Source organism: Ascaphus truei, chromosome 9, assembly GCF_040206685.1.
Source record: "Ascaphus truei isolate aAscTru1 chromosome 9, aAscTru1.hap1, whole genome shotgun sequence".
Classification (NCBI taxonomy): domain Eukaryota; kingdom Metazoa; phylum Chordata; class Amphibia; order Anura; family Ascaphidae; genus Ascaphus; species Ascaphus truei.
Window position 1 is genome coordinate 7,716,471 of NC_134491.1, and position 26,031 is coordinate 7,742,501.

General features: G+C 45.0%; 1 protein-coding gene across 2 annotated transcripts in view; it reads right to left on the reverse strand.

Annotated features, from left to right (window-relative positions):
- Positions 1 to 26,031, reverse strand: part of GALNT16 (polypeptide N-acetylgalactosaminyltransferase 16) — a 139,475-nt gene that overhangs the window by 75,000 nt on the left and 38,444 nt on the right. For both annotated transcript variants that reach the window (XR_012803753.1, XM_075613277.1), the window contains exons 2-3: positions 9,188 to 9,363; positions 1,176 to 1,274 (exon numbers count right to left, since the gene is read on the reverse strand). Coding sequence is in view for 1 of the 2 variants with exons in the window: in XM_075613277.1 (XP_075469392.1) it covers positions 1,176 to 1,274; positions 9,188 to 9,363 (275 nt within the window). In the remaining variant the exon portion in view is untranslated. The remainder of the gene's footprint in view (positions 1 to 1,175; positions 1,275 to 9,187; positions 9,364 to 26,031) is intronic.

Consider the following 26,031-nt stretch of genomic DNA (forward strand, 5'->3'; position numbering starts at 1 on the left):
ATCATTAGGATGTCTAGAAACACACTTTAGTTGTGTCCTTCAGGGCCCTGAGAATGCTGGTAATGCATGCTGGCCCTGAGAATGTATGCTAGATGCCTAAGGTACACCTCACAGCACCTATTATTCATTCATAAGGCATGTGTGATGCACGCAGCTTCTGCTAATAATCACGAATTTGTCTCAACATGAGGCATTTCTTGCCTGTCAAAGAGTTTTAGCTGCTTATTTTTCACACAGAATCAGGCCAAATTTACTGGACAGGAAGGTGAAAGCAACTGAGACTTGTTATTCACATGAGAAATACAGGGGGGGGGGGGTCAGGTACTGAGAATTCCTGCAACAACAAAAAATAAGCCCCCAGCTCACTCACAGCAATTAAAGCACCCCCAGTAGGACCTGCTCAGATGCATCCACATCACTATTATTTATTCAGCCCCTTGCTAAACATGCAAAGCTCAGAATTGTTCTATGAATGAACTCAGCAGACCAAATACCCATCAGAAGTGGAACATGTAACTTACAAGCAGCAGAGCGAAGATCCAGAAATCATTCTTGCAGAAAAACATTGAGCACAAGCTTCCTAATCTGGATGCTGTTATTAAATATGAGCGGATACATTTAATATTATCTGTAAGTCACAGGTACAGCAAATAGGTGGTAAAAGATTTGAAAAGAGCAGAGTTATGAGCCACTAACCAGAACATGTTACTAAGCAATTAGTGGTATAAATAGCATGAAATACAAAGTGCAAAAAATGTGAGATTTTACAAAATGGTACTATTAATGGTCTGAACTTTGTTTGTGGAGAGATAACACTTCTGAAAAACTGTACTTTGCCAACCTACAGAGGGCACCTTATATTTTGTGCCAATCTGCAGAGAGCAGCTTAGTTCCCTGTTAGATGAGAGACAAGGTGTGGAATAAGATATTTTTGCTTTCACTGCCCCTGTATAAAGTGTCACACTCTCAGGTACTGCTCATTAAAACACGCATCACCTGTATAATGCACTGCCTGTCTGTCTCTACCCAACTGCCCCATAATTTGGTGCAGTATCCACCTCCTATTACTTGGGTCATACTCCCAAGCCCTGGGGCAGTACCTGCATCTTATTCCTGGGGAAAGTACCCACATCCTGGGGCAGTGCCCACCTCCTATTTCCGAGAGCAGTACCCACCTCTTGATGGTCCGGAGGAGAGTTGAGCGAGCCTCATTGTGGAAGGTGATAATGACACTGGCGGCAGGCAGATCAGCATCATAATGTGCAGAGGTGCATCTGAATTAGAAATATAAAAGGAAAACTATAAGAACAATATTCAGTAAATGTTGATCCTAGAGAGATGTCTTCCATTAATGCTCCCCCCATGTCTGTTTGTATCACAGCGATTCTCAGATTTTCCCCATACACATCTATATCATTAGATATTGAACCTTCGCTATGTGCCAGGCTCTCCCTCAGTATATCCATAGCTGTATCCTTGTGATTTTAAGTTTCTGAACTATAGTGGCGAGAAAGCGTTTGTGAACCCCAATGATAATAACAGAAATTCCATAGTTTTTTCATGATAACTTTTCTTAAATATCCAATTGGGTTTTACAGTATATTAACCAATAGCATGTCCTTTGAAACAAAATGATGTATGTATTAGACAAATAATGAGTAATTAAGAGTCAGGGTATGTGCAAAAGAAAGTGAACCCCTGGTTTTATCAGCTAAATTAAAGGGGATAATTAGAATCAGATGTTTAAATAATTAGGTAGATCTTCAGGCGTGAGTTTGGGAGGCCCCACCCTATGTAAAGATCAGCAACTTTGTGAGTTTCGTTTTCACCATACAGGTGTGTGGAAACACGTCATGCCACGATCAAAAGAAATCTCTGAGGACTTCAGAAAAGCAGTTATTGATGCTCATCAGTCTAGAAAGGGTTACAAAAACATTTGTAAGGAATATTAGAATATTGGGGCTCCACCAATTCACTGTCAGACAGTCTACAAATGGAGAAAGTTCAAGACCACAGTCACTCTACCCAGGAACGGTCGTCCTATCAAAATCTCTCCAAGAACATACCGGCAAATCCTCCAGGAAGTCACAAAGAACCCCAGAGTAACAACCAAGTATCTGCAGGCCACTCTCGCCTTGGCCAATGTGAGTGTTCAAGACTATTAGAAAAAGGCTGAACAAGAATGGTGCTCATGGAAGGATAGCCAGGAGGAAACCCCTGCTCTCTAAAAAGAACCTTGCTGCCCATCTGAAGTTTGCCAAAGAGCACATACCTGTAGATAACCCACAACACTTTTGGAACAATGTTCTCTGGACAGACGAGTCAATGGTAGAACCGTTTTGTCTCAATGAGAAACGTTATGTTTGGCGAAAACTAAACACTGCATTCAAACAGAAGAAGCTCATCCCAACTGTTAAGCATGGTGGTGGTTTGGGGCTGCTTTGCTGCCTCAGGACCTGAACGGCTTGCCATCATTGACAGAACAATGAATTCTGCATTGTACCAGAAGATTCTAGAGAAGAATGTCAGGCCATCCGTCCATGAGCTGAAGCTGAACCGAATGTCGGTCATGCAGGAAAACAATGATTGAAGAAATTCCGTGTTTAGAATGGCCTAGTCTGGTCTGAACCTAAACCCCATTGAAATGTTGTGACAGGACCTGAATCGAGCTGTCCATGCAAGGAAGCCCTCAAATGTCATTGAGTTGAAGCTGTTCTGTAAGGAGGAATGGGTAAAAATTCCTCAAATCCGATGTGAGAGACTGACCAGCAGTTACAGGAAACGCTTATTTAAAGTCATTGATGCTCAAAGGGACACCACCAGGTACTGAATCTAAAGGTTCACATACTTGTTATCGCATGGATATTGAATGTTGAATCATTTGTGGATAATGTTTTTGGGTCATTTGTTTGATCCAGTTATATGTATCTATTATTAGGACCTAGATTAAGATCTAATAACAATTTAGGTTTGAACTATGTGAAAAATGTGAAAATCCTAAGTGGTTAACAAACTTTCTCGCCACTGTATGTCTGAATCATTGACATTTCTCTATGATTTCCAGACTCTCCCCTATGTATTACTGTGATATTCAGACTCTCCCCTATGTATCACTGTGATATTCAGACTCTCCCCTATGTATCACTGTGATATTCAGACTCTCCCCTATGTATAAATGTGAAATTCAGACTCTCCCCTATGCATCACTATGATATTCAGACTCTCCCCTATGTATCACTGTGATATTCAGACTCTCCCCTATGTATAAATGTGATATTCAGACTCTCCCCTATGCATCACTATGATATTCAGACTCTCCCCTATGTATCACTGTGATATTCAGACTCTCCCCTATGCATCACTATGATATTCAAACTCTCCCCTATGTATAAATATGATATTCAGACTCTCCCCTATGTATCACTGTGATATTCAGACTCTCCCCTATGTATAAATGTGATATTCCCACTCTCCCCTATGTATAAATGTGATATTCAGACTCTCCCCTATGTATCACTGTGATATCCAGACTCTCCCCTATGTATCACTGTGATATTCAGACTCTCCCCTATGTATCACTGTGATATTCAGACTCTCCTCTATGTATCACTGTGATATTCAGACTCTCCCCTATGTATCACTGTGATATTCAGACTCTCCTCTATGTATTACTGTGATATTCAGACTCTCCCCTATGTATAAATGTGAAATTCAGACTCTCCCCTATGTATAAATGTGAAATTCAGACTCTCCCCTATGCATCACTATGATATTCAAACTCTCCCCTATGTATAAATGTGATATTCAGACTCTCCCCTATGTATAAATGTGATATTCAGACTCTCCCCTATGTATTACTGTGATATTCAGACTTTCCCCTATGTATAAATGTGAAATTCAGACTCTCCCCTATGTATAAATGTGAAATTCAGACTCTCCCCTATGTATCACTGTGATATTCAGACTCTCCCCTATATATAAATGTGAAATTCAGACTCTCCCCTATGCATCACTATGATATTCAAACTCTCCCCTATGTATAAATGTGATATTCAGACTCTCCCCTATGTATAAATGTGATATTCAGACTCTCCCCTATGTATCACTGTGATATTCAGACTCTCCCCTATGTATAAATGTGATATTCAGACTCTCCCCTATGTATTACTGTGATATTCAGACTCTCCCCTATGTATCACTGTGATATTCAGACTCTCCCCTATGTATTACTGTGATATTCAGACTCTCCCCTATGTATCACTGTGATATTCAGACTCTCCCCTATGTATCACTGTGATATTCAGACTCTCCCCTATGTATCACTGTGATATTCAGACTCTCCCCTATGAATCACTGTGATATTCAGACTCTCCCCTATGTATGTATAAATGTGATATTCAGACTCTCCCCTATGTATCACTGTGATATTCAGACTCTCCCCTATGTATAAATGTGAAATTCAGACTCTCCCCTATGCATCACTATGATATTCAAACTCTCCCCTATGTATAAATGTGATATTCAGACTCTCCCCTATGTATTACTGTGATATTCAGACTCTCCCCTATGTATTACTGTAATATTCAGACTCTCCCCTATGTATCACTGTGATATTCAGACTCTCCCCTATGTATAAATGTGAAATTCAGACTCTCCCCTATGCATCACTATGATATTCAGACTCTCCCCTATGTATCACTGGGATATTCAGACTCTCCCCTATGTATCACTGTGATATTCAGACTCTCCCCTATGTATCACTGTGATATTCAGACTCTCCCCTATGTATCACTGTGATATTCAGACTCTCCCCTATGTATCACTGTGATATTCAGACTCTCCCCTATGTATGTATTACTGTAATATTCAGACTCTCCCCTATGTATCACTGTGATATTCAGACTCTCCCCTATGTATAAATGTGATATTCAGACTCTCCCCTATGTATCACTGTGATATTCAGACTCTCCCCTATGTATAAATGTGAAATTCAGACTCTCCCCTATGCATCACTATGATATTCAAACTCTCCCCTATGTATCACTGTGATATTCAGACTCTCCCCTATGTATCACTGTGATATTCAGACTCTCCCCTATGTATAAATGTGAAATTCAGACTCTCCCCTATGCATCACTATGATATTCAAACTCTCCCCTATGTATTACTGTGATATTCAGACTCTCCCCTATGTATTACTGTAATATTCAGACTCTCCCCTATGTATCACTGTGATATTCAGACTCTCCCCTATGTATAAATGTGAAATTCAGACTCTCCCCTATGCATCACTATGATATTCAAACTCTCCCCTATGTATAAATGTGATATTCAGACTCTCCCCTATGTATCACTATGATATTCAGACTCACCCCTATGTATCACTGTGATATTCAGACTCTCCCCTATGTATAAATGTGATATTCAGACTCTCCCCTATGTATCACTGTGATATTCAGACTCTCCCCTATGTATAAATGTGATATTCAGACTCTCCCCTATGTATCACTGTGATATTCAGACTCTCCCCTATGTATAAATGTGATATTCGGACTCTCCCCTATGTATTACTGTAATATTCAGACTCTCCCCTATGTATCACTGTGATATTCAGACTCTCCCCTATGTATAAATGTGAAATTCAGACTCTCCCCTATGCATCACTATGATATTCAAACTCTCCCCTATGTATAAATGTGATATTCAGACTCTCCCCTATGTATCACTATGATATTCAGACTCTCCCCTATGTATCACTGTGATATTCAGACTCTCCCCTATGTATAAATGTGATATTCAGACTCTCCCCTATGTATCACTGTGATATTCAGACTCTCCCCTATGTATAAATGTGATATTCAGACTCTCCCCAATGTATTACTGTGATATTCAGACTCTTCCCTATGTATCACTGTGATATTCAGACTCTCCCCTATGTATAAATGTGATATTCGGACTCTCCCCTATGTATAAATGTGATATTCAGACTCTCCCCTATGTATGTATCACTGTGATATTCAGACTCTCCCCTATGTATTACTGTAATATTCAGACTCTCCCCTATGTATCACTATGATATTCAGACTCTCCCCTATGTATCACTGTGATATTCAGACTCTCCCCTATGTATTACTGTGATATTCAGACTCTCCCCTATGTATCACTGTGATATTCAGACTCTCCCCTATGTATCACTGTGATATTCAGACTCTCCCCTATGTATCACTGTGATATTCAGACTCTCCCCTATGAATCACTGTGATATTCAGACTCTCCCCTATGTATGTATAAATGTGATATTCCGACTCTCCCCTATGTATCACTGTGATATTCAGACTCTCCCCTATGTATAAATGTGAAATTCAGACTCTCCCCTATGCATCACTATGATATTCAAACTCTCCCCTATGTATAAATGTGATATTCAGACTCTCCCCTATGTATTACTGTGATATTCAGACTCTCCCCTATGTATTACTGTAATATTCAGACTCTCCCCTATGTATCACTGTGATATTCAGACTCTCCCCTATGTATAAATGTGAAATTCAGACTCTCCCCTATGCATCACTATGATATTCAAACTCTCCCCTATGTATAAATGTGATATTCAGACTCTCCCCTATGTATCACTATGATATTCAGACTCTCCCCTATGTATCACTGGGATATTCAGACTCTCCCCTATGTATAAATGTGATATTCAGACTCTCCCCTATGTATCACTGTGATATTCAGACTCTCCCCTATGTATCACTGTGATATTCAGACTCTCCCCTATGTATCACTGTGATATTCAGACTCTCCCCTATGTATCACTGTGATATTCAGACTCTCCCCTATGTATCACTGTGATATTCAGACTCTCCCCTATGTATGTATTACTGTAATATTCAGACTCTCCCCTATGTATCACTGTGATATTCAGACTCTCCCCTATGTATAAATGTGATATTCAGACTCTCCCCTATGTATTACTGTGATATTCAGACTCTCCCCTATGTATTACTGTAATATTCAGACTCTCCCCTATGTATCACTGTGATATTCAGACTCTCCCCTATGTATAAATGTGAAATTCAGACTCTCCCCTATGCATCACTATGATATTCAAACTCTCCCCTATGTATAAATGTGATATTCAGACTCTCCCCTATGTATCACTATGATATTCAGACTCTCCCCTATGTATCACTGGGATATTCAGACTCTCCCCTATGTATAAATGTGATATTCAGACTCTCCCCTATGTATCACTGTGATATTCAGACTCTCCCCTATGTATCACTGTGATATTCAGACTCTCCCCTATGTATCACTGTGATATTCAGACTCTCCCCTATGTATCACTGTGATATTCAGACTCTCCCCTATGTATCACTGTGATATTCAGACTCTCCCCTATGTATCACTGTGATATTCAGACTCTCCCCTATGTATGTATTACTGTAATATTCAGACTCTCCCCTATGTATCACTGTGATATTCAGACTCTCCCCTATGTATAAATGTGAAATTCAGACTCTCCCCTATGCATCACTATGATATTCAAACTCTCCCCTATGTATCACTGTGATATTCAGACTCTCCCCTATGTATTACTGTAATATTCAGACTCTCCCCTATGTATCACTGTGATATTCAGACTCTCCCCTATGTATAAATGTGAAATTCAGACTCTCCCCTATGCATCACTATGATATTCAAACTCTCCCCTATGTATAAATATGATATTCAGACTCTCCCCTATGTATCACTATGATATTCAGACTCTCCCCTATGTATCACTGGGATATTCAGACTCTCCCCTATGTATAAATGTGATATTCAGACTCTCCCCTATGTATCACTGTGATATTCAGACTCTCCCCTATGTATCACTGTGATATTCAGACTCTCCCCTATGTATCACTGTGATATTCAGACTCTCCCCTATGTATCACTGTGATATTCAGACTCTCCCCTATGTATCACTGTGATATTCAGACTCTCCCCTATGTATCACTGTGATATTCAGACTCTCCCCTATGTATGTATTACTGTAATATTCAGACTCTCCCCTATGTATCACTGTGATATTCAGACTCTCCCCTATGTATAAATGTGAAATTCAGACTCTCCCCTATGCATCACTATGATATTCAAACTCTCCCCTATGTATCACTGTGATATTCAGACTCTCCCCTATGTATTACTGTAATATTCAGACTCTCCCCTATGTATCACTGTGATATTCAGACTCTCCCCTATGTATAAATGTGAAATTCAGACTCTCCCCTATGCATCACTATGATATTCAAACTCTCCCCTATGTATAAATGTGATATTCAGACTCTCCCCTATGTATCACTATGATATTCAGACTCTCCCCTATGTATCACTGTGATATTCAGACTCTCCCCTATGTATAAATGTGATATTCAGACTCTCCCCTATGTATCACTGTGATATTCAGACTCTCCCCTATGTATAAATGTGATATTCAGACTCTCCCCTATGTATCACTGTGATATTCAGACTCTCCCCTATGTATAAATGTGATATTCGGACTCTCCCCTATGTATTACTGTAATATTCAGACTCTCCCCTATGTATCACTGTGATATTCAGACTCTCCCCTATGTATCACTGTGATATTCAGACTCTCCCCTATGTATCACTGTGATATTCAGACTCTCCCCTATGTATCACTGTGATATTCAGACTCTCCCCTATGTATGTATTACTGTAATATTCAGACTCTCCCCTATGTATCACTGTGATATTCAGACTCTCCCCTATGTATAAATGTGATATTCAGACTCTCCCCTATGTATCACTGTGATATTCAGACTCTCCCCTATGTATAAATGTGATATTCAGACTCTCCCCAATGTATTACTGTGATATTCAGACTCTTCCCTATGTATCACTGTGATATTCAGACTCTCCCCTATGTATAAATGTGATATTCGGACTCTCCCCTATGTATAAATGTGATATTCAGACTCTCCCCTATGTATGTATCACTGTGATATTCAGACTCTCCCCTATGTATTACTGTAATATTCAGACTCTCCCCTATGTATCACTATGATATTCAGACTCTCCCCTATGTATCACTATGATATTCAGACTCTCCCCTATGTATAAATGTGATATTCAGACTCTATGCATCACTGTGATACGCCGACTTTCCACTGTGTACCTGTAGTGTCTTGTATCTCGAATGGACCGGTCACTGCTGAGCTTGTCGCTCTCCAGCTGGTTGAAGGCGTGCTGTCGGTATGGGTCCTCTCCAGCCTTCAGGAGATTTGAGAAGAGATATGACTTCTCATCAAATCCGTTCAGCTTTTCTTTCTCTGTCTGGAAGGGTGATGTCACCTGGAACAAAACTTGTCACATGAAACCAGCACAGACTGCCTTGCAGCCTGGGACTCACTGCACAGCACAAAAAAAGTACTCGCATATACACTTGAGAGATGTATCAAGGCACAATTAAAGCAAAATTGGTGCAAATAGGGACTGTCCCCTATGTATCACTCTGATGCTCAGACTCATAGTGCCTGAGAATGATAATGTGCATTGTGACATGCTATAATATATCAAGGTGCTTTATTGTAATACTTGACCCTGTGCATCAGTTTGTGATTTGGTTCATGTCATTAGGAGGAGTTACCCGCTGCACATATTATATAAAATATTCTCTCTTGCTACATTTTCCCCTCTTTATTTGTGCAAAAACATCCACCAGCTCTTAGGAGGCATCAATTTCCCGGTTAACAATCTGCATCAGATGAAAGAAGCTCAGCAAACAGGAATCCTAAATATAGTTACATAGTTACATAGTAGATGAGGTTGAAAAAAGACGTACGTCCATCAAGTTCAACCTATGCTAAATTTAGACAACAGATACTTTATCCTATATCTATACTTACTTATTGATCCAGAGGAAGGCAAACAAAAAACCCATTAAGGGGAAAAATTAATTCCTTCCTGACTCCAAGAATTGGCAATCGGATTAATCCCTGGATCAACATCCTTCCCATGTATACTTATTTGGTATATCCCTGTATACCTTTCCCATCTAAAAAGATGTCCAACCTTTTTTTGAACAAATCTATTGTATCTGCCATCACAGTCTTCATGGGTAATGAATTGCACATTTTAACTGCCCTTACTGTAAAGAATGTGAAAAGAAAACTTATCAAATAGTGGCGCTCTAAATAAATCAAGGTATACAAAGTGATATACTTATACAAACATATATGGAAATGCTGCTGTGACCCGGTGCAGGATTGCTCTGTCAATCCTCGTGGAATGTAGAAAGGGATGAATCATCGGGAAGCGCAAAATATGTGAAGAAAAAAATATATAATAGTGCAATACTGTATATAATGTGATTGACAAGTAATGGCTGGTCTATTTATGAAATACTCACAAACGTGAGAGGGTTAAAGGCACGTAACGGTATCTTTAAGTGCTGCAGAAGCCCCACAAAACGATCAGGAAATCAGTCTATGTCCCCAATATATAGACTCCACAGGACCTTAATAAAGGATAAAACTGGACATAGTGCAGACTGTATACAAAAGGTTTATAAAGGGTAAGTGGAAGGTATTACACTCACATGATTCAAAGTTAAAAAAAGCATTTAGATCACCCGCGGTGGATCTCTGCAACCGGCTCAGTAGTTTCACAGGTTCCCCTCCGTTATGGCGTGCGTTTCACAGATGCGTTCCAGCGAAAACCGGAAGTGACGTCATCCGCTTGCAGGGGTTCCGGCCGGTGAGGTGAGCGTCACTCTACGCGTTTCACCTATTCGGTTTCCTCAGGAGTGACGTTCTAGTGGATGAAGGGGGCATATATACCCTTAGCTAGGTTCCCATTGGTGAACGGTGAACTAGTTTTTAATTACACAAGCTGGGTACGCATTGTCATTGCCTTGTTTCTGTTCCCACATTAGATTTTACCTCCCATCTACATGAATTCACTGATCAATTACCATACCATTCCCACCCATAGCTCCCTAATATAGAGTTAATTGTTGTAATACCTGTTTTTTACCTTTTTTAACTATTTATAGTGTTTTTATATATATATTCGTTTTTTAAATATACATCTGTTTTTAATATACAATTAAATCATTTTTAACATTATTGTATCTGAAACATGTCTATATCAACTAAGTAGCAATTTAAATTGATTGCCCTTTTTTGAACTCTACATATGTGTGATGTAGAGATAGTAACGATCTGTCTCATTATAGCCCAATGCGTACCCAGCTTGTGTAATTAAAAACTAGTTCACCGTTCACCAATGGGAACCTAGCTAAGGGTATATATGCCCCCTTCATCCACTAGAACGTCACTCCTGAGGAAAACGAATAGGTGAAACGCGTAGAGTGACGCTCACCCCACCGGCCGGAACCCCTGCAAGCGGATGACGTCACTTCCGGTTTTCACTGGAACGCATCTGTGAAACGCACGCCATAACGGAGGGGAACCTGTGAAACTACTGAGCCAGTTGCAGAGATCCACCGCGTGTGATCTAAATGCTTTTTTTAACTTTGAATCATGTGAGTGTAATACCTTCCACTTACCCTTTATAAACCTTTTGTATACAGTCTGCACTATGTCCAGTTTTATCCTTTATTAAGGTCCTGTGGAGTCTATATATTGGGGACATAGACTGATTTCCTGATCGTTTTGTGGGGCTTCTGCAGCACTTAAAGATACCGTTACGTGCCTTTAACCCTCTCACGTTTGTGAGTATTTAATAAATAGACCAGCCATTACTTGTCAATCACATTATATACAGTATTGCACTATTATATATTTTTTTCTTCACATATTTTGCGCTTCCCGATGATTCATCCCTTACTGTAAAGAACCCTTTCCTTTGTTGCTGGTGAAATCTCCTTTCCTCCAACCTTAAGGGATGGCCCAGAGTCCTTTGTACTGCCCGTGGGATGAATAGTTCTTTTGAAAGCTCCTTGTATTGTCCCTTAACATATTTGTATATAGTTATCATATCCCCTCTTAGACGCCTCATTTCTAATGTAAATAAATCTAATTTAGCTAGCCTCTCCTCATAAGTTAGAATGTCCATCCCCTTTATTAATTTGGTGGCTCTTCTCTGCTCTCTCTCTAGTTCCATAATGTATTTTCTTAGGATTGGTGCCCAAAATTGTACTCCATATTCAAGGTGTGGTCTTACTAATGCTTTGTAAAGGGGCATAATTATGTTTACTTCCCTTCCATCCATTGCCCGTTTGATGCAAGATAAGATCTTGTTTGCCTTTGCAGCTACTGCATGACATTGGGCACTATTGCTAAGCCTGCTGTCTACAAGCACTCCTAAATCCTTCTCCATCAAGGATTTCCCCAATATATCTCCATTTAAATTGTAAGTCGCCTTTTTATTCTTGCATCCCAAATGCATAACCTTACATTTATCTGTATTAAACCTCATTTGCCATTTACCTGCCCACGTTTCCAGTCTCTCCAAGTCCTTCTGAAGAGAAATTACATCCTGCTCTGATTCTATTACCTTACACAATTTAGTATCATCAGCAAAGATGGAGACTTTGTTCTCAATCCCAACCTCAAGGTCATTAATAAACAAGTTAAAAAGCAGGGGTCCCAGTACCGATCCTTGAGGTACTCCACTCACACTTTAGCCCAACCTGAAAAAGTTCCATTTATGACAACTCTCTGTTGTCTGTCCTTTAACCAGTTTTCAATCCAGGTGCATATATTATTACTGAGTCCAATTTTCTTTATTTTGTACACCAACCTCTTATGTGAAACCGTATCAAAAGCCTTTGCAAAATCTAAGTAGACCACATCAACTGCATTACCCTGGTCTAAATTCCTACTTACCTCCTCAAAGAAACAAATAAGGTTAGTTTGGCAAGATCTATCCTTCATAAATCCATGCTGACTATTACTAATAATTTTGTTTTCCATTAGGTATTCCTGAATATTATCCCGTATTAAACCTTCAAGTAGTTTCCCTACTATTGAAGTCAGGCTTACAGATATCTAATTCCCCGATCTAGCTCCCTTTTTAAATATAGGCACCACATCTGCTTTACGCCAATCTTGTGGTACTGAGCCTGTGGAAATGGAGTCCTTGAATATTAAATATAATGGTTTTGCTATTACTGAGCTTAACTCCTTGAGAACTCTTGGATGTATGCCATCGGGGCCAGGTGCCTTATTTACTTTAATTTTTTCAAGTCGCTTATGAACTTCTTCCTCAGTTAATCAATTGGTCATTAATATGGAGGCTGTGGCTTCCTCCTGTGGCGCTACTATTGAACTTGATTCTTCCCTGGTAAACACAGAGGCAAAGAATTTGTTTAATACCTCTGCTTTTTCCTTATCTCCAATAATCTGCCTACCCATCTCACACTGAAAGGGTCCTATATTTTCTATTCTCATTTTTTTGTTATTAAGGTACTTAAAGAACTTTTTAGGGTTGACATAACTTTCTATTGCAATCCTTTTTTCATTATCCATTTTTGCTAATTTAATTGCCCTTTTGCAATTTTTGTTACATTCCTTATAATTCTGATACGATGTCTCTGTCCCTTCTGACTTAAAGAATCTAAACGCCTTCCTCTTCTTGTCCATTTCCTCCCCTACCTGTTTATTTAGCCACATTGGTTTTGACTTATTTCTTTTATACTTATTACCCAAGGGTATACACTGATAAGTGTGCTTTTCTAACAATGTTTTAAAGACTGCCCATTTATCTTCTACATTTTTCCCTGCAAAAACATCATCCCATTGTATTACTACTAGATTAGACCTCAGTTTATTAAAATCTGCCTTTCTAAAGTTTAAAGTCTTTGTTGAACCCAAGTAATCTGTTTTTTGATAATTTATTTCAAATGAGACCATGTTATGATCACTGTTACCCAAATGTTCCAGGACTTGAATATTTGTTATTACTTCTACATTGTTTGATATGACCAAATCCAGAACTGCCCCTCTCCTGGTTGGTTCCTCAATAATTTGGATCATATAATTATCTTTAAGCACCCCCAAAAACCTGTTTCCTTTTGTTGTAACGCTAATCTCATTGCCCCAGTCTATGTCTGGATAATTAAAATCGCCCATTATGCAAACATGACCCAGTTTTGATGCCTTCTCCATTTGCAAATTAATTTTAGCTTCCTCAATCTCACAGATATTTGGTGGTTTATAGCATATTCCCACAAACATTTTCTTTATACTTTTACCTCCACTGCTAATTTCTATCCACAAGGTCTCTACATTTTCATCATTCCCTTCATAAACATCGTCCCTTATAATAGGTTTTAGATCTGGTTTAACATATAGACATACTCCACCTCCCCTTCTATTTGTTTGATCCTTCCGAAAAAGAGAATTACCCTCTAAATTAACTGTCCAGTCATGAGTTTCATCCCACCATGTTTCAGTAATGCCTATGATATCATACTGCTCCCTTGTAGCTATTTGTCACGGGAATATAGGAGTGCTCACCACAAACCGGACTGGACCGCGAGGCCGAGGTGGGGATACAGGAAAACCGCCGCCCTACAGCCGCGTGAGCGGGTCCGGTAAGCAGAGTCGTGTAGATAGCCTTGTTCGGGAGAGGAGAGAGTAGAGTGGTAGAGGTACTTGCCAGATCCGGGGTAGGAGAGGTCAGGAGTAGTCGGTGTCCAAAGCCAGGGTCGAGGAGAGGAGAAGGTAGAAGTCCGTTGAGCGAGCCGGGGTTCGAGGGTGCCAGAGATCGGGAGTCCAGGTACAGGTTCAGGGTCTATGACGGAAGACAAAAGCAGACTGCGAAGTAGCTTGTAGCAAGCACAACTAGAGACTGAATATGCTCAGCAATCAGCTCAGGGCTGGAGGCACTATATACTGACAGGAACCAATGAGAACCTCCAGCGGTGATGTCAGAGGTAGGTAGAGCGCTGATAGGCTGAGGCAGGATGCAGAACCGGTGGGAACGGAACAATAACATTGGCGGCAGTAGAGATGGACATAGTAGCGCTCGCGCGCGACGCGCGCGACGGAAGGGGCGGGTTGAGTTCGCCGGACTAAAAGACAGGAGCCGTAGGCGCGCGCGCGGCCTTTCCACGGCGGCGCGCATGGACAGCAGGGGCTGCCGGGAGTTCAGGAGGAAGAGGAGACCCACGTGACCGGGTGCCGCGCGCCCCGGCAGCCGAGGTAGGAACCGCAGCGGGCAGAGACCTTACAGTACCCCCCCCTTCAGGGTCGAACTCCGGACGATCCTTACCAGGTTTAAGCGGAAATTTAGAATGAAAAGCCCGTACCAGCCTGGGGGCGTGTACCTGGATTTGAGGAATCCATGCCCTTTCTTCGGGTCCAAAACCCCTCCAATGCACCAAATACTGGAGGCCTCCTCTAGAAATGCGAGAATCTAGAATGGATTGTACCTCAAACTCTTCTTGTCCATTGACAAGTCTGGGGGAAGGTGTGATGTGTTGGATCAGAGGATTGGGTACAAACGGTTTGAGTAGAGAACAATGAAAGGCGGAGGGAATCTTCATGGTAGCAGGTAGTTTGAGTCGGTAGGTAACCGGATTGATCCTCTTCAATATAGGAAATGGACCGATAAATCGGGGTGCCAGCTTTGGGGATGTGACCTTCAAGCGTATGTTTTTTGTAGATAGCCATACTTTCTGACCAGGAACGAAATCGGGTGGTCTCTGACGATGCCGATCCGCCTGCTTTTTCTGCATGGCTGTGGCCCGCTTGAGATTATCCCGAATCCTGGACCAGGAAGCTTGAAGATCCCGAATCCTCTCTTCTGCGGCTGGAACTCCTGTACTCGGCCCAGACTGAGGAAGGGTAGAAGGATGAAAGCCAAAATTAGAAAAGAATGGAGACTGTAAAGTGGACTCATTCCTGAGATTATTGTGAGCGAATTCCGCCCAAGGAAGTAGGTCGAGCCAATTGTCCTGAGAGTCCGATATGAAACAACGGAGGAACTGCTCCAGTGACTGATTGGTTCGTTCAGTTTGACCATTGGTCTGTGGGTGGTATCCCGAGGAGAAGTGAAGTGCCACATTAAGTTTTTTACAGAAGGCCCTCCAGAATTTAGAAACAAATTGCGACCCCCGATCAGAAACTATGGTCTGAGGTGACCCATGGAGCCTGAAGACCTCTTTGACAAATACTTCGGCAAGTTTGGGGGCACTGGGTAGACCTTTAAGTGGGATAAAGTGCGCTTGTTTAGAAAAGCGATCGACCACTACTAATATCGTGTCCATACCCTTGGATTTGGGTAGGTCGACAATAAAGTCCATCGAGAGATGTTCCCAAGGACGATCGGGAATAGGGAGGGTTTGCAGGAGTCCTGGAGGTTTATTCCGTGGAGTCTTGTTCTGTGCGCAGGTGGAACATGCTGAAACGAAATGTTGAATGTCCTTACGCATGCTAGGCCACCAAAATGTTCGTTGCAGGAGGTCAATAGTCCTTTTAATCCCTGGATGACCTGCCGTTTTAGCAGCGTGCCCCCATTGCATTACCTTCAGACGGAAGGTCGGGGGTGTGAAAAGTCGTCCAACTGGCACCCTGAGACCCTGCGGGATTTGATCTTGAACCTTGGTGATCTCTGATAGTGCGTCAAAGGTACTGGCAGACAGGACACATTTCGGAGGAAGAATAGTCTCCTGGGGATCTTCGGTTTTGTCCTCTACAGAGAATTGACGAGACAGTGCATCGGCTTTAGTGTTTTTGGAACCCGGGAGATATGAAATCAGGAAGTTGAACCGGGTGAAGAAAAGGGACCAACGTGCCTGCCGAGCGCTTAGACGACGGGCAGTCTCAATATATAAGAGGTTCTTATGGTCCGTAAGGATGGTGACGGGGTATTCCGTGCCTTCCAATAGATGTCGCCACTCTTCCAAAGCCATCTTGATCGCGAGGAGCTCACGGTTACCCACATCATAGTTCCGTTCGGCTGCAGAAATTTTTTTAGAAAAGAATGCGCAGGGATGTAGTCTGGCCTGTGGGTTCTTCCTTTGAGATAAGATCGCCCCAGCCCCTATGTCCGACGCATCCACCTCGAGAGTGAAGGGCTGTGCTGGATCAGGATGCACCAAGATAGGTGCTGTGACAAAGGCTTCCTTGAGAACCTGAAAAGCCATGATGGCATCGGGGGACCATAGTGCGGGATTGGCGTTCTTCTGAGTGAGGGCCGTGATGGGTGCGACCAGCGAGGAAAATTTTTTTATGAACCTGCGGTAATAGTTGGCAAAACCTAAAAACCTCTGTACTGCTTTCAAAGAGAGGGGGCGAGGCCAGTTCAAGACGGCTTCCACCTTGGTAGGATCCATCGCGAGTCCTGTGTCGGAGATTATGTACCCCAAAAATGACGTCGATGACTGATGGAACTGGCATTTTTCAAGCTTAGCGAACAGTCGATTCTCCCGTAACCTCTGAAGTACTTGTTTGACATGCCGAGTATGTTCCAGGAGATTCTGCGAGAATATCAGGATGTCATCTAGGTAGACCACCACGTGTTGATCCAGCAGATCTCTGAAGACGTCATTAACAAAATCCTGGAAGACAGCTGGCGCATTACAGAGACCAAAAGGCATCACGAGGTACTCATAGTGCCCATCACGCGTGTTGAAGGCCGTCTTCCACTCATCTCCCTTACGAATCCGGACCAGATTGTAGGCTCCACGGAGATCAAGTTTGGAAAAGATAGTGGCGCCTTGTAACCTGTCGAAAAGTTCGGCAATCAAAGGGAGGGGATACCGATTCTTGACAGTCACCTTGTTGAGACCACGGTAATCGATGCAAGGACGAAGTGTGCCGTCCTTTTTCTTTACAAAAAAGAAACCTGCTCCTGCTGGAGAAGAGGACTTACGTATGAAGCCTCTCTGGAGGTTCTCCTGTATATAAAGTTTCATCGCCTTGGTCTCGGGGAGGGAAAGAGGATAGGTACAACCTCTGGGGGGAATCGCGCCAGGAAGAAGTTCGATCGGGCAATCGTAGGCGCGATGGGGTGGTAATTCCTCCGCCTGAATCTTGTCGAAGACATCTCTGAACTCCCAGTAGGCGTCCGGAAGAAGGGAATTCTTGGGTTCCGGATGTGTGGCAGCTACTAGGGCATTAGATGAAACCAGACAAGTGTCTTGACACCGATCTCTCCAGGTGAGGGGTTGTGACTGAAGCCAGTCGATCTGGGGATTATGGTGCTGGAGCCATGGAAGACCCAATATCACGTCTACTGCCGGCGTGTGGATGGCATCCAACTGAATTTGTTCGGAATGGTGTCCTGACATCTTAAGACGGAGGGGAATGGTCTGATGAGATATAAATGCGGGTTGCAAAGGCCTACCGTCAATGGCTTCAAGGCCTACGGGCCAATCCTTGGCTACCAGAGGGATCTGGTTTCTCTCCGCAAATGAGTGATCAATGAAATTCCCACCAGACCCGGAGTCTAGGAAGGCCCTCGTAAAGATGTCTCCAAAGTCCCCTGATAGAGTTATAGGAAGAAGTATCTTAGATGGTAGTTTGGGAGAGAAAGGAGAGGTTACCATGCCCAGTGTAGTTCTCCCAGTACTCACTGGGGGCTGGCGTTTCCCAACTTGGAAGGACAGATACTCACCAGGTGTCCACCATTACCGCAGTAGAGGCAAAGACCCGCCCGACGGCGACGTAGTCTTTCCGTTAACGAAAGGCGAGCTCCACCCAACTGCATGGGTTCTTCGGAAGATACGGCGACGGACTCCCCTGGAGCTGTGTGTGAAGAAAAAGTGGATTGGGTACCTTTTAGACGTTTTCCTTTCTCTACTCTTCGCTCCTGAAGCCGCTGGTCCATACGGATACAGAGTGCGATGAGTGCATCCAATGAGGTAGGGCGCTCTAGTGCGGCCAGCTCGTCTTTGAGGGTGTCATTCAAACCCTGCCAAAACACTGCGGCGAGTGCTTCATCATTCCACTTAGTTTCAGCGGAAATGGTGCGAAACTCCAGTGCGTAGCGTGCCACCGAGCGATTACCCTGTAAAACATTGAGGAGAGAAGAAGCGGCCGTTACCCTCCTTCCTGGTGTATCGAACACCTTCCGGAATTCAGTACAAAACCGGTCCAGGCTTGAGGTCAGCTCCGGGCGATGCTCCCATATGGGTGTAGCCCAGGCCAGGGCGTCATCGGTCAGCAGAGAGTAGATGTACGCAACCTTGGAACGAGGAGTCGGAAAGTGAGAGGGTAACAGTTCAAATTGGACGGAACACTGCGCCAGAAAGCCACGGCATGCTGAAGGCTCTCCCGAATAGCGATTGGGGGAAGGTAGACGAGGTTCCGGAGAATGAGTCAAAGGTACCGGCGGAGAAAAAATAGGAGCAGGAGGAGCGGCAGCAGCCTCGGGAGAGGACAGAAGGGATTTGAGTTGCTCCGAAATGGTACCCAGGGAATTTTGGAGCATCTCCATACGCTGGTTATTTTGGGAGAGACAGTTCTCTACTTCCTTGAACAGGCCATCGTGTTCGCTCAGGCGTCGATCCACCTCGGCGGAGTCCAGGTCTGTAGGGCTGAGCATAATGTCACGGGAATATAGGAGTGCTCACCACAAACCGGACTGGACCGCGAGGCCGAGGTGGGGATACAGGAAAACCGCCGCCCTACAGCCGCGTGAGCGGGTCCGGTAAGCAGAGTCGTGTAGATAGCCTTGTTCGGGAGAGGAGAGAGTAGAGTGGTAGAGGTACTTGCCAGATCCGGGGTAGGAGAGGTCAGGAGTAGTCGGTGTCCAAAGCCAGGGTCGAGGAGAGGAGAAGGTAGAAGTCCGTTGAGCGAGCCGGGGTTCGAGGGTGCCAGAGATCGGGAGTCCAGGTACAGGTTCAGGGTCTATGACGGAAGACAAAAGCAGACTGCGAAGTAGCTTGTAGCAAGCACAACTAGAGACTGAATATGCTCAGCAATCAGCTCAGGGCTGGAGGCACTATATACTGACAGGAACCAATGAGAACCTCCAGCGGTGATGTCAGAGGTAGGTAGAGCGCTGATAGGCTGAGGCAGGATGCAGAACCGGTGGGAACGGAACAATAACATTGGCGGCAGTAGAGATGGACATAGTAGCGCTCGCGCGCAACGCGCGCGACGGAAGGGGCGGGTTGAATTCGCCGGACTAAAAGACAGGAGCCGTAGGCGCGCGCGCGGCCTTTCCACGGCGGCGCGCATGGACAGCAGGGGCTGCCGGGAGTTCAGGAGGAAGAGGAGACCCACGTGACCGGGTGCCGCGCGCCCCGGCAGCCGAGGTAGGAACCGCAGCGGGCAGAGACCTTACAGTACCCCCCCCTTCAGGGTCGAACTCCGGACGATCCTTACCAGGTTTAAGCGGAAATTTAGAATGAAAAGCCCGTACCAGCCTGGGGGCGTGTACCTGGATTTGAGGAATCCATGCCCTTTCTTCGGGTCCAAAACCCCTCCAATGCACCAAATACTGGAGGCCTCCTCTAGAAATGCGAGAATCTAGAATGGATTGTACCTCAAACTCTTCTTGTCCATTGACAAGTCTGGGGGAAGGTGTGATGTGTTGGATCAGAGGATTGGGTACAAACGGTTTGAGTAGAGAACAATGAAAGGCGGAGGGAATCTTCATGGTAGCAGGTAGTTTGAGTTGGTAGGTAACCGGATTGATCCTCTTCAATATAGGAAATGGACCGATAAATCGGGGTGCCAGCTTTGGGGATGTGACCTTCAAGCGTATGTTTTTTGTAGATAGCCATACTTTCTGACCAGGAACGAAATCGGGTGGTCTCTGACGATGCCGATCCGCCTGCTTTTTCTGCATGGCTGTGGCCCGCTTGAGATTATCCCGAATCCTGGACCAGGAAGCTTGAAGATCCCGAATCCTCTCTTCTGCGGCTGGAACTCCTGTACTCGGCCCAGACTGAGGAAGGGTAGAAGGATGAAAGCCAAAATTAGAAAAGAATGGAGACTGTAAAGTGGACTCATTCCTGAGATTATTGTGAGCGAATTCCGCCCAAGGAAGTAGGTCGAGCCAATTGTCCTGAGAGTCCGATATGAAACAACGGAGGAACTGCTCCAGTGACTGATTGGTTCGTTCAGTTTGACCATTGGTCTGTGGGTGGTATCCCGAGGAGAAGTGAAGTGCCACATTAAGTTTTTTACAGAAGGCCCTCCAGAATTTAGAAACAAATTGCGACCCCCGATCAGAAACTATGGTCTGAGGTGACCCATGGAGCCTGAAGACCTCTTTGACAAATACTTCGGCAAGTTTGGGGGCACTGGGTAGACCTTTAAGTGGGATAAAGTGCGCTTGTTTAGAAAAGCGATCGACCACTACTAATATCGTGTCCATACCCTTGGATTTGGGTAGGTCGACAATAAAGTCCATCGAGAGATGTTCCCAAGGACGATCGGGAATAGGGAGGGTTTGCAGGAGTCCTGGAGGTTTATTCCGTGGAGTCTTGTTCTGTGCGCAGGTGGAACATGCTGAAACGAAATGTTGAATGTCCTTACGCATGCTAGGCCACCAAAATGTTCGTTGCAGGAGGTCAATAGTCCTTTTAATCCCTGGATGACCTGCCGTTTTAGCAGCGTGCCCCCATTGCATTACCTTCAGACGGAAGGTCGGGGGTGTGAAAAGTCGTCCAACTGGCACCCTGAGACCCTGCGGGATTTGATCTTGAACCTTGGTGATCTCTGATAGTGCGTCAAAGGTACTGGCAGACAGGACACATTTCGGAGGAAGAATAGTCTCCTGGGGATCTTCGGTTTTGTCCTCTACAGAGAATTGACGAGACAGTGCATCGGCTTTAGTGTTTTTGGAACCCGGGAGATATGAAATCAGGAAGTTGAACCGGGTGAAGAAAAGGGACCAACGTGCCTGCCGAGCGCTTAGACGACGGGCAGTCTCAATATATAAGAGGTTCTTATGGTCCGTAAGGATGGTGACGGGGTATTCCGTGCCTTCCAATAGATGTCGCCACTCTTCCAAAGCCATCTTGATCGCGAGGAGCTCACGGTTACCCACATCATAGTTCCGTTCGGCTGCAGAAATTTTTTTAGAAAAGAATGCGCAGGGATGTAGTCTGGCCTGTGGGTTCTTCCTTTGAGATAAGATCGCCCCAGCCCCTATGTCCGACGCATCCACCTCGAGAGTGAAGGGCTGTGCTGGATCAGGATGCACCAAGATAGGTGCTGTGACAAAGGCTTCCTTGAGAACCTGAAAAGCCATGATGGCATCGGGGGACCATAGTGCGGGATTGGCGTTCTTCTGAGTGAGGGCCGTGATGGGTGCGACCAGCGAGGAAATTTTTTTTATGAACCTGCGGTAATAGTTGGCAAAACCTAAAAACCTCTGTACTGCTTTCAAAGAGAGGGGGCGAGGCCAGTTCAAGACGGCTTCCACCTTGGTAGGATCCATCGCGAGTCCTGTGTCGGAGATTATGTACCCCAAAAATGACGTCGATGACTGATGGAACTGGCATTTTTCAAGCTTAGCGAACAGTCGATTCTCCCGTAACCTCTGAAGTACTTGTTTGACATGCCGAGTATGTTCCAGGAGATTCTGCGAGAATATCAGGATGTCATCTAGGTAGACCACCACGTGTTGATCCAGCAGATCTCTGAAGACGTCATTAACAAAATCCTGGAAGACAGCTGGCGCATTACAGAGACCAAAAGGCATCACGAGGTACTCATAGTGCCCATCACGCGTGTTGAAGGCCGTCTTCCACTCATCTCCCTTACGAATCCGGACCAGATTGTAGGCTCCACGGAGATCAAGTTTGGAAAAGATAGTGGCGCCTTGTAACCTGTCGAAAAGTTCGGCAATCAAAGGGAGGGGATACCGATTCTTGACAGTCACCTTGTTGAGACCACGGTAATCGATGCAAGGACGAAGTGTGCCGTCCTTTTTCTTTACAAAAAAGAAACCTGCTCCTGCTGGAGAAGAGGACTTACGTATGAAGCCTCTCTGGAGGTTCTCCTGTATATAAAGTTTCATCGCCTTGGTCTCGGGGAGGGAAAGAGGATAGGTACAACCTCTGGGGGGAATCGCGCCAGGAAGAAGTTCGATCGGGCAATCGTAGGCGCGATGGGGTGGTAATTACTCCGCCTGAATCTTGTCGAAGACATCTCTGAACTCCCAGTAGGCGTCCGGAAGAAGGGAATTCTTGGGTTCCGGATGTGTGGCAGCTACTAGGGCATTAGATGAAACCAGACAAGTGTCTTGACACCGATCTCTCCAGGTGAGGGGTTGTGACTGAAGCCAGTCGATCTGGGGCTTATGGTGCTGGAGCCATGGAAGACCCAATATCACGTCTACTGCCGGCGTGTGGATGGCATCCAACTGAATTTGTTCGGAATGGTGTCCTGACATCTTAAGACGGAGGGGAATGGTCTGATGAGATATAAATGCGGGTTGCAAAGGCCTACCGTCAATGGCTTCAAGGCCTACGGGCCAATCCTTGGCTACCAGAGGGATCTGGTTTCTCTCCGCAAATGAGTGATCAATGAAATTCCCACCAGACCCGGAGTCTAGGAAGGCCCTCGTAAAGATGTCTCCAAAGTCCCCTGATAGAGTTATAGGAAGAAGTATCTTAGATGGTAGTTTGGGAGAGAAAGGAGAGGTTACCATGCCCAGTGTAGTTCTCCCAGTACTCACTGGGGGCTGGCGTTTCCCGACTTGGAAGGACAGGTACTCACCAGGTGTCCACCATTACCGCAGTAGAGGCAAAGACCCGCCCGACGGCGACGTAGTCTTTCCGTTAACGAAAGGCGAGCTCCACCCAACTGCATGGGTTCTTCGGAAGATACGGCGACGGACTCCCCTGGAGCTGTGTGTGAAGAAAAAGTGGATTGGGTACCTTTTAGACGTTTTCCTTTCTCTACTCTTCGCTCCTGAAGCCGCTGGTCCATACGGATACAGAGTGCGATGAGTGCATCCAATGAGGTAGGGCGCTCTAGTGCGGCCAGCTCGTCTTTGAGGGTGTCATTCAAACCCTGCCAAAACACTGCGGCGAGTGCTTCATCATTCCACTTAGTTTCAGCGGAAATGGTGCGAAACTCCAGTGCGTAGCGTGCCACCGAGCGATTACCCTGTAAAACATTGAGGAGAGAAGAAGCGGCCGTTACCCTCCTTCCTGGTGTATCGAACACCTTCCGGAATTCAGTACAAAACCGGTCCAGGCTTGAGGTCAGCTCCGGGCGATGCTCCCATATGGGTGTAGCCCAGGCCAGGGCGTCATCGGTCAGCAGAGAGTAGATGTACGCAACCTTGGAACGAGGAGTCGGAAAGTGAGAGGGTAACAGTTCAAATTGGACGGAACACTGCGCCAGAAAGCCACGGCATGCTGAAGGCTCTCCCGAATAGCGATTGGGGGAAGGTAGACGAGGTTCCGGAGAATGAGTCAAAGGTACCGGCGGAGAAAAAATAGGAGCAGGAGGAGCGGCAGCAGCCTCGGGAGAGGACAGAAGGGATTTGAGTTGCTCCGAAATGGTACCCAGGGAATTTTGGAGCATCTCCATACGCTGGTTATTTTGGGAGAGACAGTTCTCTACTTCCTTGAACAGGCCATCGTGTTCGCTCAGGCGTCGATCCACCTCGGCGGAGTCCAGGTCTGTAGGGCTGAGCATAATGTCACGGGAATATAGGAGTGCTCACCACAAACCGGACTGGACCGCGAGGCCGAGGTGGGGATACAGGAAAACCGCCGCCCTACAGCCGCGTGAGCGGGTCCGGTAAGCAGAGTCGTGTAGATAGCCTTGTTCGGGAGAGGAGAGAGTAGAGTGGTAGAGGTACTTGCCAGATCCGGGGTAGGAGAGGTCAGGAGTAGTCGGTGTCCAAAGCCAGGGTCGAGGAGAGGAGAAGGTAGAAGTCCGTTGAGCGAGCCGGGGTTCGAGGGTGCCAGAGATCGGGAGTCCAGGTACAGGTTCAGGGTCTATGACGGAAGACAAAAGCAGACTGCGAAGTAGCTTGTAGCAAGCACAACTAGAGACTGAATATGCTCAGCAATCAGCTCAGGGCTGGAGGCACTATATACTGACAGGAACCAATGAGAACCTCCAGCGGTGATGTCAGAGGTAGGTAGAGCGCTGATAGGCTGAGGCAGGATGCAGAACCGGTGGGAACGGAACAATAACATTGGCGGCAGTAGAGATGGACATAGTAGCGCTCGCGCGCGACGCGCGCGACGGAAGGGGCGGGTTGAGTTCGCCGGACTAAAAGACAGGAGCCGTAGGCGCGCGCGCGGCCTTTCCACGGCGGCGCGCATGGACAGCAGGGGCTGCCGGGAGTTCAGGAGGAAGAGGAGACCCACGTGACCGGGTGCCGCGCGCCCCGGCAGCCGAGGTAGGAACCGCAGCGGGCAGAGACCTTACACTATTAATTCAAGCTCCCCCATTTTATCTGTCAGGCTCCTTGCATTAGCAAGCATGCATTTAAGTTTTTTTTCAGCCTGTACTATTATCTTATCTGCTCCTTCCTTTCTGCTCCCACTTGGTTTAGTCTTTAGAAGTTTTCTAGTATTATCTCTATTTACTATGGGTATCTCACTGCTTGTCAAACTTGCACTTGCCCCCATTCTACCTCCATACCACCTTGTATCCTCATCTATTCCATTTAGTTCATTATCTGTTTCATTTCCCTCCCCCCTCCATCCTAGTTTAAAATCTCCTCCAACCTTTTTAGCATTCTCCCCCCTAGCACAGAAGATCCCTCTTCAATGAGGTGCAATCCGTCCCTAGAATATAGATGGCACCTCTCAGAAAAGGAGTCCCAGTGCTCTAAAAACCCAAACCCCTCCTTCCTACGCCACTTTCTTAGCCATGCATTAACCTCCCTGATCTCTGACTGTCTCCCTGCGGTAGCGCATGGCACTGGTATTATTTCAGAAAATACTACCTTGGAGGTCCTTGCCTTAAGCTTTTGGCCTAGATCCCTGTAATCATTTTTTAGGACCCTCCATCTTTCTCTAACTTTGTCATTAGTGCCAACATGTACCAAGACCGCCGGGTCAATCCCAGCCCCCCCCCCCCAACATTCTGTCTACCCGATCCGCAATGTGCCGAACCC